Here is a 19,337-nt window from a genome sequence, read left to right as displayed (position 1 = left end):
TTAGCCGAGAACCTATGATGAAAATTGGATTTGTTTTCCGCTGCAGCCCAGAGAGCAATATGGTTTGTGATTATATCTTTCTATCTGGCCCTCCCCTCTATCTGTCTGCCAGTCATCAGGGGATTTATCTGCATTCAGTATTTGCTGGAGAAAGGTGGAAGCCCAAATGCTGTTGATGTATTTATGTATGTGTATGCAGAAATGCTGAACAAAGATAAGCTGGTGGAAAACACCCACCCAGAGAACCAGTAATAATGTTCTCTTCTTGACCCTCTTACTTGCTCACTTTCAGCAGCCACTGGAAAGGAAAGACAGCCAGAATAGTTCTCAGCACAGTGTCTCCAGCCACCGAAGCCTGCACACAGCATCCCCAAGCCACAGCACTCAGGTGCTCCCTGAGTTCCCACCTGCAGAGGCCCCAGCTCCAGATCAGACCGACAGCTCTGGGCAGAAGAAACCAGATCCTTTTAAAATCTGGGCCCAGTCCAGGAGCATGTATGAAAACCGACGTGAGTTAACACTCTGGCTTCTGCCTTCCCCAGACCTCTCCCCAGTGCTCCAACTTTCTTTTGAGCCATATTGAAAATAGAAGAGTTTCAATGTGTAAACTGGATAGAGATGAATCAGGGTGAAAGCTTCTCAGGCGAGTCGAATCTGCTGGATATTCATGGGGGCTTCATTATTATGCCTTCAGTTTGGGGAGGGGTAGAAATGGATAGTCACCAAACAAATGGCCTGGATAAAAATGGGTTTATTTTTCCCTTCAGTTAAAAGAAGTGGCAAATAAAGAGCTATTGTCTTGTTCATTCCTCCCTGAGTGGAGTTTGTGGCATGCTGTCAGCTCATGTCTTGCAAAACTGCTCTGATATACAATAGAATATAGCTGTGATTATGGTTTGGAAAGTAGGGGTAATGAGAAGAAATTAAATGCTTTCTTAGTGGTCTCTTGGTTTTTAAAAATATTGGTAATTTTGTAAAAACTATCATCAGTCTTTCTAAACATTCACCTCAGAAAGAAAAAAAGTGAGTGGTTTGTTCTTTAATTATTTATACAGTGGTCAGGCATGCTCCTTTGGCCTTACCTTTGCTATCAATATGAGCTAGTGATGGTATACTTTGTAACTTCTTGGCTATTATTATTAAACCCAGTATCCCCTTTATTTTACTTTCTTACTCTTTATTATGAAATGATTTCCAAAGACTATTCACCACAAATAATATTTGTTTATCTTACCAATGAAAGTTGCTAAAATGTTTTAATTTTAGGTGATTCATATTGGCCTTTTTTTTTCCCCCAGGCTGTTGCTCTTTTCTGATGCTTTCTCCTGAGTGGGTTGGTCAGGGGAAGCAGCAATGAGCTTTCTCTTTGTGGCATGGGAAAGGAGAGGATATGTCATGAGGGAGGACACTGGGTTGTGTTGAAGGGTCTGAGGAACTGAGAGAAGAGAAGAGAATCATTTTGCCTGTCCTCTTCGTCCCTGCCTCCCCTCAGCATAGATTTCATTCCGAGCTCCAGCTGTGGCTCCCTCTGCGGCACAGCCCCTGCAGAGACAGCACAGAGGCTGTGTGACATGTGGGGGGCGCACAGCCACGTGCCCGCTGCTCAGATGCGGCTGTGCTGCATTTCCTTTGCTGGCATGTGTTGGGAGACTCGAATTCCTCTGACCCAAACAGAACAGGGTTTGAGGCCAGCATCCCAGTCTGAGAAGCAAGGTGGCCACACCACTGGGTGAAACTCAGCGGTGAGGGGTACCAAGGAGCCCAGAGTCGTGCTGATTACCAAACGTTAGAAGTTGCCCAGGAGTCCCTCTATGCTTTTCCTCCTCAAGGGAGAACTATCATTGCCTTCTTACTACAGCAGTACATGGAATTAAATAGGCTGTTTTGGCTAAGGGTTCACTCTGCTGACAAAAGCCAGGTAATTTGAGAGGGGACTTACTTAGTCCCAGGACTAGAAAGACCCCCCTAATGTAGCCTTGAGGCCAGGCCAAAGGAAATAAAGTTCCACGTGGACTATTCCTCCTACGCAGTAGATGCTCAGTATGAAGCTGGGTGTGTCCTCACTACCTGTAGCGATTTCACTGAAGAAAACCAGTGAGGAAATGTGTTCCAGAGAGGAATATTTTCACATTCCCTATTTCCCATTTCTCTCTAATCGTAAGACTCCTCTAGTCAGTGGCCCAGCTTCAGTCAATGTTGAGATATTGCTTTATTGACTACATTCCTGCTTTGCTCAATACAGGACACATTTATGATTGAGTTTTCCATGTACGAATCTTTTTGTAATAAAATAAATCGTGTTCAGAAGTGCTGGAGGGGGCATCATGGGCAGGGTGATTCTAATGCATCTTTTTAATAGGAGGCTTCTGTTCAAATGCCATTTTCACCCTGATGGAAGCAAAATTTCTCAAGAATTTGGGGTTTAATCCAATTTTTAAAAAGTGTTCACCAGAAAAAAAAATTAGAAAAATATGTACTTGAGCCATAGTCAGCTCTTGTAAGCATTGAAATTGCTCAGATGACCGCCAGACTGAAATATTTGGAATGGTACCAGCTTTGTTCCTTCACTCTCTTTAACATCTAAGGAATCAGATAGAGCAGCACAAATGAGAACCAATTTCTTTTTGGTGATTGGAGGCTCCATAATTGAGTTGATAGTTGATGTTAACATTCACATGGATTTCTTCCTCACTACTAAATGAGGATAATGATGAGACTTTTCCCCCCAGTGGTAATTATTCAGTATCTGTTACAGATTTTCTTCTTTTTATATAAACCTGCATCAATCTTGTCTTTGAATCAGTATCTTGCTTTATCCCAGATCGGTTCCTGCCATTTGCCTGGGTTGTTTTCTATCTTGTCTTTTGGGGGAAAAAAATACAGTGTGTAGCCTTGTTGGATGTGATTCCCTGTTCCTCCCCACAAGACACAGTAAAATGAGCAAAATACGCCAGGAAAAACATGAAAATTGAAGTCAGCAACAGCACCTTAATTGTACCACATTATCCCCTTTTTGTTGAAAATATGTTTTTCTTATATTTCATTTTACTGTTAAAAGCGATGTGAAGATTAACACAATCTCTGATCATATTCCTTTGCATGGTCTAAAAGTTTTGCAGAATACCACATTCTTGATATGGCCATCTGTCAGAACGAATCAGTCTGAATTACAGAGGTGTTATTCCCTTCAAAAGGTTTTAATGTTTAATTAAAAACAAAGACAAGCACTGAAGTCCTTTAAAAGCCATGTTGCTTGTTTTGTGTTTTCTCTAGATACATACCAATTGTGCATGTCTTTAAAAACTACACTGATGACACTGATGAAATCTTATTAGTAAATGTTCGGGAACATGAGCCAGTATCCTGGAGAAAAGAAATTCTAAAGCTCGTAGTTGACATTTTGCCTGTTCACGATATAGTTTCGAAAGAAAAAGCTGTCATATTAACCAACATTGTAAACATGTCCTGCTTTAGAGAGACATGCTTACAGGTTTGGAATTGGTGAATGAGCTTCTTTATCTCAGTGAGTTAAGGAGCTTGGGTGCACTTTTAGATTTTAAGGACTATTATGACAGTTCCCATTTGTGTGTTCAGATCTTGGACAGATGCAATGATTTTCGTCTCTAAATATAAGACTGTTTGGTTTGAACTGCCTAGAAATCACCTGAACAGGTATTAGTACAAGAAGGAATTCCACTAGGAACATGAAACTTTACTAAATAAATGGTATAGAGTAGTAGTGACAGAAATATATTTACATTTTTTCAAATGTAAATAAGGGTTTAGGCAAACCTCTAGTTCAGGACATGATTGAAACAAGATCATTTGAGAATGTGTACATTCGGATGTAATTAAATATGAAGCGTCTGAGGTGGTAATGGGAGTTACAGGAAACTCTCAGAGGTACAATTGTAAATTCGAGTTTTTTGACAAGTAAAGGACCATGAAAAGAGAAAGGAAAAACAGAGCCAAACGATGGTCTTTAAAATCCATAGCGACCATGACCGTTTCTTGTGAAAGCTGAACTGTCCATTTCTTATCAGTCAAAAGTAAATTAAAATGAACTAAGAGAGCATACATTAAGCTTTGCAAAATTGTGAAATTAATATTTCAGCCACGTCACCTTCGCCTGCATCGGGATTAAGCAAGGGTGAGAGAGAGAGAGAAATCAGTTCCACGAATTTTGGAGAATGTCAGAGTAAGGATCTGCTGAAAACTTGTATTTCTCCATTATCATTCGTCCTGTTTGATGTTCCCATTGGTCTGGGGGCCTGTGGAGAAGTTCAGAAAAGGGAGGGAAGAGAAGAGTACCTTGGAGGGAAATGCTTTGGGGCTGTCGTTGACCAAGTGTAAGCCAGAGACGAGATAAAATAAGAATGATGCACATGTCTTTGCCACGTACTGTGTGTCCGTAGTAATGGAGAAACCAGGTTTCTCTGTAAACCTGGTCATTCCATTGTTTTCTAATTATCAAAGGAAGTCTTTTGACTGCTTTATGGAGTTGTCACTGGCATTGCCAAAATGAGATGAACTGGTGAGACTGTTGCCTACACAAGGGCTTAAAAATGAAAAAAAAAATTGTACAAGATTGTCTCAGCTCTATTTGATTTAGCCTCACTCAAAAAAAAAAAGTGATATTAATATCAGAAAAATGGCTCTATCTCACTGCCTCCTAAAAACTTAACCTAATAAAATCTGCCTGAAGTAAGGAAGAGAAGAAACCATTTTAGGGGAGTAGTTAGAAACCTCATTGCCCTCTGAAGAAATGGTGTCAATGGACACAGAGGAGAGAAATTTTAATTTAATTCAATTTAATCCTATAATATGTTCAGTACAGATAGATTGTCAAAGTTATATATTTGGGTAAATGGGCATTTAGTTGGTGGAAGATTTAAAATGTTAAAATGCTAAAATTAAAGCACCAAAAGACTTTCTTAGCAACGGGTCTGTGTGGCAGTGTTTGTGTCTGTGTTTGCTTGCTCATTGTTGGTGTCCTTTGTAGTGTCATTGGTGTCTTCCTTTTTAACAGAAAGCTCTCTAAATAAATTTGCCGATTTCCCATTTATCCTCAGAAGGAAACAAATGCTTTTTTTCCTGTGGACTGAACTATGTGATAAGCCTAAATCTGTTAGCCACAACCTCCCATACCATGATAGCTTACACCTAAATAAGCAACATAAGGTAGAAACTTGCTGCATTTGGTGTCACTGCAGGATGGGCAAATGTTCCTGTGTTAAATGATGCTGAGAAAAATGGATCTGGGCTGGAAGTCTCTGCAGAGGCCCTTTCGTTGTTCCCAGAAAGGCCACACACTCAGCAGACTTCAAACAAACTCTGCCAGGGACTTGGTGCTGGCTGGAAAGCACCAGTGGTCTATTTTGGTAATAATCCTCCTGCTTGAGTGAACCAAAGAGAGAGATACAATTGATTTAATTTGTTGTCTCAATGAGGCTATTATAGCAGATACCCTTTAGCCAGCTACTCGAACAGAAAGAAAGTATTGTTTCCTTCTCATCTTCGAGAAAATATTACTCCCAAATTGTGTTTATGGGAGTCCTATGATGTAGCTTAGTTCTGTGTTCCATGATGTTTTGCAGCTTAGCCTCAGCAATTATAATAAAAAGCATCAGATGAAAAACCCATTTAAATCCATGGCATTAAGATAGCTCAAGCAAAAATATCAGATTTAGACTCCTCTGCCTTGTAGTTACCTGTTCATTTAGTTTCTTCTCTCTTAGCATGTTCATTCAGTATACATTTTCAGCTTGTGGGTGAGTCGCTAAAAAGGGACATCTTGTGCCAACTTGAAATCTAAATAACCTCCTTCTGCTTCCCAGTCCCATTGTACAAAATTGGAGAAGATAAGAATTAAATTCTCAGGCCTACACACTCCTTTAGCTCCAAATCCAGTTAATTGGATAAATCAGAAGTATACAGAGTAGTTTTTGAAAACTTCCTTTAGGTTTCACTGTAACCGAATTACACTTTTTCTCTTTAAATAAAAGATGTCCTTTTATAGGCCATAAAACATCCTATGTATACATTAAAATATTAAATGAAAATTAAATAGAAATAACCCTTTTTAATACCTTAGTGAAATAATAGAGTGGTATATAGAACAATTTCACATACAATAAGCATTTTCTTATGGAAATTTATTTTTCTTTTTAAAAAAGAGGTTTCATTTTAAAGCCTGGGATTATTACTGAGTGTAAAATAACAAGTTATTGGGTAATAAGTTAATATTTATAATGTGGAAATATCATAGGTAAATTCTGGAGTAAAGCAGTCATTTTAGCAATGAGATAAGATTCATAAATATAGAACTTTTTTGTTGTCACCATTGATCTTGAGGATCTGGAAGGCTGGCTACTTTGGGGCAATAGTATTGAAATCACAGTAAACTTAGTACTTGGAAAGATTAGGATGTTTGAGAATAATTTTTTGGCAAAAATGATGCAATAAATCAGATTATTAGCATTGCAAGTCTTAATTATTTTAAGAAAGAAAAAAGTGACTTAGAAATAAATTAGAAACTCTTAGAGGGGGTATAGCTCAGTGGTAGAGCATTTGACTGCAGAAATAAATTAGAAACTCTTTTTAACCCAAGCTGTTTCTATTCATCTTCTAGTTGATAGAATATCAGGTGACTTAATGGGACGTCTAAGTCTTTAGTGCCAGCTGCTTCTTCAGAGGTTGTTGCAATTTAGCACGAGTCTTTTCTGAAACCTGGACATCTGTATATGGTGTGGCACATAATGATTTTAATTTATTTAGCTCCTCTTGCAGCAATACTGAGGGAAGCAGTTAATGCTGACTTCTGGCTTAGTTGGAGACCATGGCTAGGGCTTGATGAGGAATTTATCAAACAGTGATTAGTCCTAGGAAGAACTTTACTCTCACTGTTTACTTTTACCCAGTGTCGTCCGTTATTTCCCCTGTCCAGATTTGTTTCTTTGCCTGTGTTGGAAAGCTTTCATCTATTCAAACACCATCAGTCTTGGTCCTGTAACTGTGTTCCTCTTTAGGGGTATAATGCCTTTTATCAGTGAAATAATCTCTCTTCCTTCTTCCCTCTCTGCAGTTCCAGATTACCAGGAACAGGACATCTTCCTCTGGAGGAAAGAGACTGGATTTGGATTTAGGATTCTGGGTGGAAATGAACCAGGGGAACCTGTAAGTCTTTTGTTTGCCTCTCTCCTCAGTGCTGTTTTCTAAGACTTCAAAGCAAATTGGCGGCAGTGACAAATTGCCCAGATTTGAGTCTAGCTAGATGCAACACTGACTCTTTCATCTTGAGCAGTGTTGGTGTTTCCTTGGATTTTGTGGGGCTCTTTTTGTCTTGAGGAAGAAGAGACTAGATCCTTTCTAAAAAATTTGTTTTAGTATTTGTGAAAAGTGGCAGCTTCAACATCTGGAGACTCCCACTAAGGAAAAGGAAAATAGAAAGCAACATAGGAAAAGATATCAGCTAATAAAACAATGGTCTGATCCTTCTGGCCACTTCTGTTTCATCTGCCAGCAGATAGTGGACTTTGCATTTGACTAACAAATGTGCAGAGAGTACTTCACACAGCATTTATGAGAGATTAGAGAAAGTAGGATCCTGTCTTTACAAAAGTGGAGAAACAACCCTGAACAAGGGTCAGGAGACATTTAACCTCCCTGGGCCTTAGTTTCCTCAGCTTTAGAGTAAATTTAGTATAACATCACAGGGTTCTTTTGACAGGAGAAAAGAGAATTAAAGACAAGTATTGTGAATTCCCTTGCGATCATTATAGCTGTTATTCATTGAGTGCTTTACTCATGCAGGCACCATGTCAAATAAAGGCTTTTAACATACATTTTCTTATTTATCCATCAAAGCCATGAATTTAGCTCCAGTTTTCAAATCAGAATGTAAAGACACAGAAAAGTTAATTAACTTGCCCCAAGATCACAGAGCTAGTAAATGTAGGGACTGATAAGGGTCTGACTTCAGAGTCCATGTTCTTCACCGCTATTTTTGTCAAAGTTCTTTGTAAACTATGAATGCCATGTAAAGGTAATGGTAGCATTATTATCTACCAGGAAGGTAAGGCAGGCACAAACATTTTAGCTCAAGTTTAGTGAATGGTGAACATAACAGCAGGACACTAAATATAAAAGATGCTCTGCTTTCAGATGCTAAAAGACTGCTGAAATGGGGATGTCAAACCAGACTTTACCTAATTTCTTCATTTATTTAACAATATTTATTGCACATTCCCTAGTGCTAGGCACAGTGCTGGACCCCTAAAGAAAGGTAATATTAATATTAGCAGAGTTTCGTGAAAGGAGTGTTCTTAAATAGGTAGGAAAGGAGAAAAGGTTTTACAGATGAGGAGAGTAAAGTGATTTATTTCTGCAAAGGGGAAAAGAAAGAGTGAACCATCAGAAGACCACAGATAAACATCAAGGAACCAAGCAAGAAATAGTTATTCTTGCCACCATTTAAGAATTGTTCCAGCACCTAGCACAATGCCTGGTACACACTGGGCACTCAATAAATGTTTGTGACATGCATGCAGACATTAATGAAGACATTGAATTGTTCCCGGGGATGTGAAGGCCATCGGTGTAGTAGTAAACCAAGAGGGCAATGTTTCATCCATCATGCAATTACCCAACAGATTTATATTGGTCACATCGTACCACTGGGTGCTGCTGATACGGATGGCCGCCTGAGGTCTGGAGATGAATTAATTTGTGTGGATGGGACACCGGTAATTGGAAAATCACACCAACTTGTGGTCCAGCTTATGCAACAAGCCGCCAAGCAAGGCCATGTCAATCTTACAGTGCGTCGTAAAGTGGTGTTTGCGGGTATGTTTTTCATTCATTCTTTCACATGGCGCATTGTCACTTTATGCACAGAAAAGCCCTCCTGCTTGTGTCTGCCTTCTCAAGCATCTATTTTAGCAAATGTTTGCAAATGTGATCAAGCTTAGAATTTCCAGATGGTTTGCTTCTCTCAAACACTGCAAAACTACTGTCATTCAAAAGTACTTTAATGGTTCATTTGTATATGTTCAGCAAAGGCCTCTAAGGCGGCTAGCTGAATTACATATTACCTCCCTGCTTATCCCCTTGCCAACCAGAATTTAGCCATCTTCAGTTGATGATAATCCTCAAGAAAAGAGGTCATTACAAAAGTCAAAAGAGTTGTAGTTTCAAATAAAGAGAACAAAAATTAGGTTTGTGCTGCAAAATAAGCTCATAAAAAAGATAGTGATATCTTACTGTATTGTTGACTATCGTATACATATGTGTGCATGTGTGTGTATATATATAAAATGTGTGTTTTTAATATATACATATATATATAAAACCAAATTTTTTTTTTTCCCTCTCTATAAGAAAGTTATAGAGCTGGCCATTTCTAGGTCATCTTTGATTCCTTCCTTCTGCCTACAAGCTCCAAACCCTAGTTCTCAAAATACTACATATTCTTTCAGGCTCAGCTCAAATATAACCATTGTCCCTTGGGAATTCCTTCCATACCATTCTTGTGAGTCCTGGTTTACTTCTATATCAGAATCTGCCATTTTGAGTCAGTAGTTGTGTGAGGGTCTGTCCTTTTAGCTTCCTGGAAGCACACTCTTCGTTCATCTTTGTATGTAGCCCCCACCGTGAAACCTTTAATACGGAACCCAGAATGCAGAAGAGGCAGATTGTGTTGTATCAATTGAATTACTGGAGAAATATGACATGAAATGTTATGAATTAGCCATAGCTTTAATAGTAGTGAAACAAATATCCATCAGATAAGATTAATTGGTACCTTGTTAAAAAAAAAAAAAAAAGCTAGTATAAGCCATTTAGAATGGTATATAATTAATTACAGAATGAAGATGTTAAATTGCATTGTGAGAGTCCTGCCTACTGCAGTCATGGAAAACAGTGTTAATCAGCCATTGATTATGTCCCTAGAACTCACTTATGGCCTCAAAATCCTGCTTAATAACATAGTATTCCATGCAGAAAAAGCAATCAGCTAGAATTGGTTTTTGAGATGAGATGCAAACTATTTGATTTCCCTGGCTCAAATAGAAATAATAAGGGAATGTAATCTTTTGTTTCAGGTTTTTTAAAATCTTAGATATTTTGGGTTTTTAGCTCTTTTGTAAAAGGTATGTTAAATCTATGAAAAGATATTATGCTAAGTGAAATAAACTAGTTGCAAAAGGACAAATCTTGTATGATTCCACTTATATGAGGTACCTAGAGTAGTCAAATCCATAGAGACGGAAAGCAGAATGGTGGTTGCCAGGGACTGGTGGGAGAGCGAAATGGGGAATTATTGTGTAATGGGTACAGAGTTTCAGCTTAGGCAGATGACAAAGTTCTGGAGATAGATGGTGATAGTGGTGGCACAAGAATGTGAATGTACTTAGTGCACCCTGAACTGTACACTTAAAAATGCTAAAAATGGTAAAATTTATGTTGTGTGTATTTTCCCATTATTAAAAAAAAAATGTATGAAAGGAGATGTTTGGGGTAATAAATATAGTCTTATCCGAAACCTGGACACAGCATACATTTTGATTTTGGCATGGTTGGTCCCACCTAGTATATTGGCTATTTAGGAGTGCTTTATCCTCTCACCTGACAAAGCAGTAAAACTGGAATGGTGACTCAATTTGGAAGGAGGCTAATGTGTCCAGTTCTATGATTGGAGTAGATACTGACACCTGGAAGCTAGGAAGAGAAGCTATGTATGCCTCTCACAGGTGTTGTCACGAATCCCACCTACAGTAGCCATAATGGTACTGGCAATTTACAGTCTGTTGCCTGATGGAAAAAGCAAAAGCTGGACCGAAGTGTGACTCGAAGGTAATGACAACATGAATGTGCCGCTGAGGTTGTATCTATGAAGCACAGATGATGGTCCTCACCTATAAGTTAGTGTACTTTTTCCTTTGCACAAAGGGAAATATTTCAGAGTGGGCTGATCTTGCTGCAAACCTGAATCCGAGTGTAGACGTTGATCTACAGTGTGCTGTAAATGATACACGATTCAGGAGTCCTGGTTGGTGCTTACCTGGGATCCCTTTGGTGGATACCAGATAGTTAAGATTTGTCAAGAGAAGCTGCTTCCAATCCCTGTGTCGTCCTCCTGTGAGGTCAGGTGCCATCTTACCTTGATTTCTTGCAGGATGCGGAGCTGGGGAAGGACGAAGGGGTGGCAGGGCGCATTTTGGGGTGAGGTCAGGTGATTGAGACGTGCACCTCTCTGTTACAGTCCCGAAAACAGAGAACGAGGTGCCGTCGCCGGCGTCCTCCCATCACAGCAGCACGCAGCAGGCCTCGCTGACCGAGGACAAGCGCACGCCGCAGGGCAGCCAGAACTCGCTGAACACGGTGAGCTCGGGCAGCGGCAGCACCAGCGGCATTGGCAGTGGCGGCGGCGGCGGCAGCGGCGTGGTCAGCGCCGTGGTGCAGCCCTACGACGTGGAGATCCGGCGTGGGGAGAGTGAAGGCTTCGGCTTCGTCATCGTGTCCTCGGTGAGCAGGCCCGAAGCAGGCACGACCTTTGGTGAGTGCTGAAAAGGCTTTTCCCCAGAGTCTCCTACCGTGCAGGGAGGGTTCTGCAAGGCAAAGATGGGCAAAATCTCATTAACAGAAATGCTTTAATGCTTTTCGCTTCGGGTAATTAAAGCCTTAATTGGGGATAGTGTTTATTTGGTAGCTTTTTCCCTTCTGAAGGTTGAGGATTTTTTTTTTTTTAACCTTTTTAGCTTTCGTTCTGAGTGAGTGGTCTTGAATACACAACTTCAGGCATATGTGAGAGTTGCATGAAATTTGAATAGCAACCCCTTGACAGTGTAGAATGTCCAAAATTTTTTGCCAGAGGAAAGTCCTGAGTAGGATATCGTGAATAGCAATGGCCTCAGAAAGTCTTGAGTTTTTTAAAGGCACATAAGATTGTAAAAATGCTCTAGGAAACAGAGGTGTAAGGAGCAAAAATACTACAAGAGATGCTCTTCCTCCCTCATCTGTGTCCTTTCTCTATCCACATCTGAATTTCTTTTTAATCTTAATTTTAAATAATATTTTTACTGCTGCTTGATTACAAATCTGGTTAAAATCTGAGTTGAGAGTCATTTGATTTTCCTGTCTCATCCAGATGTTGAGGGTTTTAGTGAAGTGTGGAGAAACACAACTGTCACCCTCTCAGCAGGTTAACTCTCTTCTGGGTTCACTAGCAAAGACAGATAGGAACCCAGATGATTCCAGGAACTAGTAATTTATGAATCTGTTTCCCATTAGAATGGATTACAGATGGTGCACTCCAAAAAATGATCCACCTTCCTGATTAGATAAAAAGTCATTTGCTATCTCCCAAACATGTTTGTTACTTAATCCGGAATATGACAGGAGTAGGAGAAGGGCTGTGCATGCTTTGACATTTACCTCAGCTCTGTCTCCAACTGACTTATGGACATGGACTCTATCCTAGGTTACTCGCTGGCAAAGAGCAGCAAATGCTATATCCCTTTAGCATTCTGACCCGTAGAACCCACTTTGCCTCTATCTGGTCTTGATATGTTGCTTTCTGCTAAGGCTGTCTTCCCCGTATGATTTATGTTCAGTAGGGGACAGTGACTCAGCCAGTGTTCAGTAGGGGACAGTGACTCAGTGACTCTATGCATGCGTGGCTGCAGTAACAAATGCCCATTACTAACAGTGCTTTTGTGAGCTGCGTTAATAAAGTTATCACAGCATGTCATGGATGGATGACCTGACATTAAGGCAGGATTTTTTTGTTTCTTAATTGGTTTCAGAGACTTTTCTGATTAATTTAAAAATAAAGAGAAAGGAAAAGGGGGAAACGAAGTCCCATTATTTTCTTCAGATCTACAATTTGACTGTCCCCATGTGGTGCTTTCATCTATTTCAGAATTTTCAGTTTTACTTTCTAGAAGGAAATGGCAGATAATTCAAGTGGCAGGCTATGTGTTATATAACGAATATTCAATGTTTTCACTCACAATTTGGTCTCTGATTGTTTCCCTTTGGCTCTTACAATGAACAAATTAAACTTTCTCTAACACCTTGCATGAGACTTCTGAGCTGTGCAGAGCCTTCCTCATTCCTGCTGTTTGATACCTTTGTCATGTGAGTTGTCCTTAGACATGAGCTACACTTAAATGAGACCTTAAATTTGAGTATGGAAGCTTTCCACCACACCTGCCTGTCAGATTCCAGTAGACTGTTTACTTCCTTTTTAAAAATTATTTGGCCTTGACATTATATCCAATGACACAAACTCAGGCAAATCGGCTGAAATTCAAAAGATATGAAGTGTATGTTCCCACCCATTTTACCCTCAAGGTGCAAATTAGGACAGAGAGCCTGCTCAGTTAGTTTCAGTGTCTCCCATGTTAATTTTGTCACCCTTTCTAAAAGGTGACTCAACTGCATAACTCTCTTCATAGTCCCCAGAAAGACAAATTTTCAAAATAGGTAAACATGCATGAGAAACTTTCAAACTCAGTATATGATTAGCCAGAGACCCTATGTCAGGCCTCAAAGCCAATCTCACCTCTCTCTAGAAGTTGACACGGAGGAGATCAGAGTACACAATAAACCTTCCTCTTCAAATGCACTTTTCCTGGGGTTCCCCCCCCCCCCCATGTTGTGGATTTGCAGTAATTGATGATGAGAAAAGAGATGATTAAAGGAAATGGGTTGAGGAATGATTTGAACCTAGCTCTGGATCAGTATCATCCTCAGCCTGAATAGGCAGTAGGCTTTCATATTTTTTAGAGGGGATTTTTGTGAAGCAGGAAGATGATTCCAGAGCTAATGAGCCAGCTGGGCCTTACCCTGAAAGCACATGAGATGGGCTGATTGAGCAAAGGTCCTGAAAGGAAAAATAAGTGTCAGGGTTGGGTGTTTTCTTGGCTCATTTCTTGCAATTATGCCCTTTTTCCTAAAGCTTTCATCATTCTGGATGGAAGGCAGAAAGTCTAAGTGTTTGTCCATTAGGTGTTTTTATATTGAATTTTTGCTGCTAGCAGACTTTTATGCCTCACCAGACACCCAGTGATTATTTTTCTAAGTGAAGAAAGAACAAAATATTGGCAGAAGCTCAAACAACAGCTGGCAATAATGAAGTGACGTGACTATAGAATGAGTGAAAGCATCCATCCCAGCTCTGGATTTCACATTTGCAGTCCCAGAATAAGTGAACGGCGAGTTATTTTTGGGCTCTTGAGAATCTTTGAGGTTGCCAGATATCACAAATTTTGTAATTGACTTAAGAAGGAAAGTTTGTTACTGCAGGAGAGGACTGCAGTAACAAACTATAGTTTCAGGATAGTAGCTTCTTATACAGGACACGCTGAATATTGCCAATGTTTTGACCATCGGCACAGAGCTCTCCTTTATAACATTTGCTTAATGCTTTAATTAATTAACACTTAACCTTCTCTTTCCTTTTTCAACCCTTTTTCTCCTCTCTTCACTATATTCCCACATAACTTTAAAAAAAAAATTTAAACTCAATATCAAAGCAGGCAATGCATGTGTGGCTATGCCTCACAAAATAGGTCGGATTATTGAGGGGAGCCCTGCTGACCGCTGTGGCAAGCTGAAAGTAGGAGACCGGATCTTGGCAGTCAATGGATGTTCCATCACCAACAAATCCCATTCAGACATTGTCAACCTAATCAAGGAAGCGGGAAACACAGTTACCCTCCGCATCATTCCCGGGGATGGTAAAGTATACCTGTTATCTCTCTCTCTTTCTCTTTCTCTCTCTCTCTATTAGTGTTCATGTAATTAAATAGTGTTGATTTAGAGGCAGCTTTATCCATTCCTAACTAAACATACCCATCAAACAAATGTGAGCCATTGTTACTAAACTATACTGAACCCTCTGATTTAATTTCTCCTTTAGCCCTGTGACCCTGTCTTGCTGCCGATTAAAAAAAAAAAAAAAAAAAGTTTCAGAAAATCTTCAACTTTCCCCAGTTTATTTTGTTTTTGGTATCCTTGTCTTCAAAACCGTAAATTTGTTTTAATACAGGTGATAGAGATCCCCTGATATTGACTCCAGAAACAATTATTTTTTTAAAACAGTCACCAAAATTTAACTAGTATAGTGACATCACAAAACCCACATAATGCCAATGCAGAGCCAATACTATGTTTTTTCAGAATAACTGAGTGTGTCAACGTTTTTTATGTAGTGGGAGAGTCTTAGGATTTGTGCCTACTTGATTTGTTTCTAATTTTTGGATGTGGATGAAGAAAGAATTAGATCTCTGTTTTTTTTGATAGATTACATCTATGTTAAACTAGGCCTACGCTTGTTTGTTTGTTTGTTTTACTTATTGGTAAATTCAAATCTTTGGTTCTTTTACACCAGTGATGATTTCCCCGCCCCCATGGAGCATCTGGCATTGTCTGCAGTGGGTGCTAGTAGCGCGTAGTGGGTAGAAGCCAGGGATGCTTCTAGACATCCTTCAAGTACTCAGACCAGCTCCCCACAATAAAAAGTTACCCAGCACAAAACATCAATGCTCCTTTTATTATTCATATTTAATAAGAATGAAGTTGGGACACTCATGTCAATAAGTGTAGAATCTTTAGAGAATGAAGTCAATATTTAGCCCTTAATTCTCTAAATTAACAATTGAGAGAATTAAGAATTAAGTCCTGAATATTGACTTCATTCTAAGCCAACTTTGTTCTTGAGAGGAGAGTGATACTTGTCCCCATATGGTTATATGTCTTTTTTCATTTTTTAAAAAAATGTTTATTTATTTATTTATTTTACATTCTGTGATGTTGTGGAGCAGTGGTGGGGAGAGGGGGATAGGGGAAAGGGGAAGGAAATAGGGTGGGAGAAGGAGGAGAGGCAGGGTTGAGGCCTGTGGCACCCCCCTCATTCCTGCATAGGAGACCAGGGGGCTTCCAGCAGTGGCTTGGTCATTGCTGGGCTGGATGCAGATGTCAGAGGGGTGTGGCTGAAGCCCTCACCCTCATTCTTGCTATACACGTTATAAAATAAAATGTATATTCTAAAAGTCAGTGAGTATTTCTCAAGAGGAAAGTGTGGTTTATAGAGACAGTGTGATAAAAATTCGATGCCATAGATCTGTAAAAGAAGAAAATCAGATTTTGTCTGAAAGTTACCACCGAATGAATATTTTTATATACTAATTGTTAGAAAGTAAGCTTTACAGTTCAGAATTGGAGTGGTGTAGCCTGTGCCTTACAGAAAAAGTAAATGGAAAAGTAAACAATAAATATTTGAAGATTGTTGATTCCAAGAACAGAGAACTTTCTTTGCACCAAAAATATCCCACACCAAATGTGGAGGGAAAATTAGTGCCTTGAGTGATGGTCCGCTTCATCCTCCTCTAATGCACGGTTAGTAATTCGCCGTCTGGTCTGGAGTCCATTCCACCAGTTTACCACTCTGAGAAGCCATTACAGTTTAGAAAAGTGATCACAAGATGATAGAACATAGGTTCCTAATGGAAAGGATGAAGAAAGCCAGAAAAATAAACTAAGTGGTTGAGAGAGCCAAATGTAGTATATAAGTTTAGACACGTTTATCTACATGCCATGGAGAGATTTCAAAACACTAATCTGCGAGAAGTGGACACAGGCATTGACTTGCTGGGTCTATATTGGTCAGCCTTAATGTGGGAATGAGAATGTCCAAAAAAGGCAGGAAGGAAAGAAAGCACTCCTTGAGCGAAGGGCTTAGAAAAAGAGCTTGAAATCAGGAAAGACTCAGTTAGGCAGAAGTAACTTACACAACAGTGCACGTACTAGGTGTTGAGTTAATTTAATAAAGTACTACGGAAAATATATTTGGAAAACCTGACACCAAAAAATATAATGCAAGGTGGATTATCCAATAACAGTTGGCAATAAAAAGGCATTTTTTTATACTTTAATACTTAAAAAATATAAAATGTGGGCAGACATGCTACCTTGGTTACAAGAAAGTAAACAAAGCTGGTACAATATTATTTGGTTAAGGATCAATATCTTTTTAAGGCAGCATCTGTTCTATTGAGGACGTGATTTTATCCAAGGTATTTCAGGAATTTTTCACTGTGATAATAAAACTCTTACCAATTATTTTATACGTGTCAGAGGCCAAGCAAAGGGAATCAAATCTAGCAGAGGGTGAACCCATGATGCTCATCTTTTAAAAAGGGCCGAAAATTGCCATCTTGGAAATTAGGGCTGAGGCAGGGGAGTGGTGTTTCTGGAGAGATGCTGGAGGATTTTGTAAACACCAGAAATCATGCTGGATCCACTTCCTCCCTGTGAAAGTATGTTGGATGCAATTGACTGTGGAGTAAGAGGGAGGTGCTGTCTCCAAGTTCGGGACCTCTGGTCTTCAGAACTTTCACTGTAATACTGACTTCATCGAGTAGCCCAAGGACCGTTTGTTTCATGATATCTACAAGGAGGCAGAAGTTCTTAACTCAGAGTGGTTTCTAAGCTCTTAGAAATCCATCATGTCTGGGGTACTCTTCTTGGAAACCCTAGGGGGCACTTCAGGAAGATGCACTCTTGTTTGGGCCATTCTTGGAAGCCACTCTTGGAATGAGGCAGCATGAGCTAGATAGTGGATTCAGAGGAATCCACTTCTTTATCCAGCTCATGCTGCCTCATTCCTTGCTCTTATCTGTTGCTTCATTCTTTCACTGTTTCATTCTTTCATTCATTTCTCTTCATTTATCTCAGCCCCCATTTCTCTGTTACTTCTCCAGCAACTCCAAAACATGACTCCCCTTCATTTGGTATTAACATGCTGTGAGAAGGCTTACCTTCACAGATCTTGATTAGGCCAAAATTGGGGGAGTCCTTACGCTCTCAGCTTTTACTGTCTTTGGAGCCAGGGTGGGAGGTGAGGTGAAGACAGAACATTTTCTCCTGTGACATATAGGCAAGGGATCATAAATATATAATGGCAGTGCAGAAAGGCCCAGAGAATAGCTGAACATACTGAATCTGAACTTAAAATTTGACAAGTCAAGCCACACTTGAATTGTATGGAAATGCCCCATGACATCTGGGTGGGAGAGACTTTAATCAGACAGGGCAGAAACTCACTGAACCACATTAACATGTAAACCATCACACTGAATCAAGTTCAAGGTAATGAAAATATTTATGAGCATAAAAATATATTACTTAAATCATCGTCTTAAATTTGTACTTCAGATCACTCCAATTCAGAGTATTTGCTTATATAGGAGATGGAGCTTGGCAACAGAGATATTGACTTTTTTTTTTGTTTGGCAAAGGCATCTCCCAAAACTTTTCAAATATTTATGGGATCCAAATTTTCTAAAGCTGCCCTCAGATATTTATTAGATATGTGTTTATGCATTAAAATATTTATGAAAGGAATGATTATATCCTTTTTGATTTGCTTGGCTTTTCAATGTGGGTTTCATAAGGGAGACTAAGGATATTCACATGGGATCCAGGTTAGAATTGTAATCACTTGTCACGGAGATAGGTTGAAACCCAAGATAGAAGCTCCTGTCAGAAGAGTAAGTGCTGTGATTTAGAACAGTCCTGTGACAGTGCAATGAAAGCTAGGATATGCTTTTCTTGATACACGATTGCTATGGAAAGTGTAGTCATATCCATTTGCACTTCTCTCGGTGAGCTAAAGTAAGTGTAAATGCTGTTGCATACAGGAGGTACGGTACTTTCTGGAATTTGTCATAAAAATATCCAATCCATCCATCTGCCTTGAGATTTAAAAGTTAAATACTTTGACACCTCTTTCTAACACTGTTGCTGGAGGGCAGAGAGACTCATATTCCTGCTTCAAGCCCTTGTTTTATATTCTTTTCTATTATGTGGGGCAAATTTTGCTTTGGGATAGAGCTATAAATTTTCAATAATAGGCTTCATCTCTGTATCTTAAAAAGCTAGAGAGCATTTTAGCAGACACAATCTTGATTTAATTCCAATTGAAGACTTAAGAGTTCATTAAAACAAGTATAACTTTATTGGTATAAAAGCATCCTGGAAATCTAGGCTATGCTAAAAATTATTTTGGTTCTCTGAAGATGGCCCATGAAATCTAGCAGTTAGAGCAGGATATTTTGTATTTTAATTAATCTACAATACTGCTTAGTGAAGTTGCTGGTATTTGTGCAATAAAATAAAAACATTGCTTATTTGAAAAGAATGTACCAATTAGATATGATTTCCTTGATACGCATAATTCCCATGTCAACAGAATAAGACTAAAAGTTAACTGTCAGGCAGGCCCTGGGTTTAATTCCAAACACCTCCACTGATACCTGAGTGACTTTTGA

General features: G+C 39.4%; 1 protein-coding gene across 9 annotated transcripts in view; it reads left to right on the top strand.

Annotated features, from left to right (window-relative positions):
* MAGI1 (membrane associated guanylate kinase, WW and PDZ domain containing 1) overlaps positions 1 to 19,337 on the top strand; it is a 585,689-nt gene that overhangs the window by 553,881 nt on the left and 12,471 nt on the right. For 3 of the 9 annotated variants that reach the window (XM_063113324.1, XM_063113321.1, XM_063113320.1), the window contains exons 14-18: positions 293 to 509; positions 7,085 to 7,176; positions 8,652 to 8,844; positions 11,264 to 11,557; positions 14,544 to 14,744. In XM_063113324.1, coding sequence (XP_062969394.1) covers positions 293 to 509; positions 7,085 to 7,176; positions 8,652 to 8,844; positions 11,264 to 11,557; positions 14,544 to 14,744 — 997 coding nt within the window. Of the gene's footprint in view, positions 1 to 292; positions 510 to 4,114; positions 4,199 to 7,084; positions 7,177 to 8,651; positions 8,845 to 11,263; positions 11,558 to 14,540; positions 14,745 to 19,337 lie in introns of all 9 variants that reach the window. The other 6 variants (XM_063113319.1, XM_063113318.1, XM_063113326.1 and 3 more) reach the window with 5 other exon arrangements.

The sequence above is a fragment of the Cynocephalus volans genome, chromosome 11, assembly GCF_027409185.1.
Source record: "Cynocephalus volans isolate mCynVol1 chromosome 11, mCynVol1.pri, whole genome shotgun sequence".
In the NCBI taxonomy this organism is placed as follows: domain Eukaryota; kingdom Metazoa; phylum Chordata; class Mammalia; order Dermoptera; family Cynocephalidae; genus Cynocephalus; species Cynocephalus volans.
This window is presented reverse-complemented; position numbering and strand designations above follow the sequence as displayed.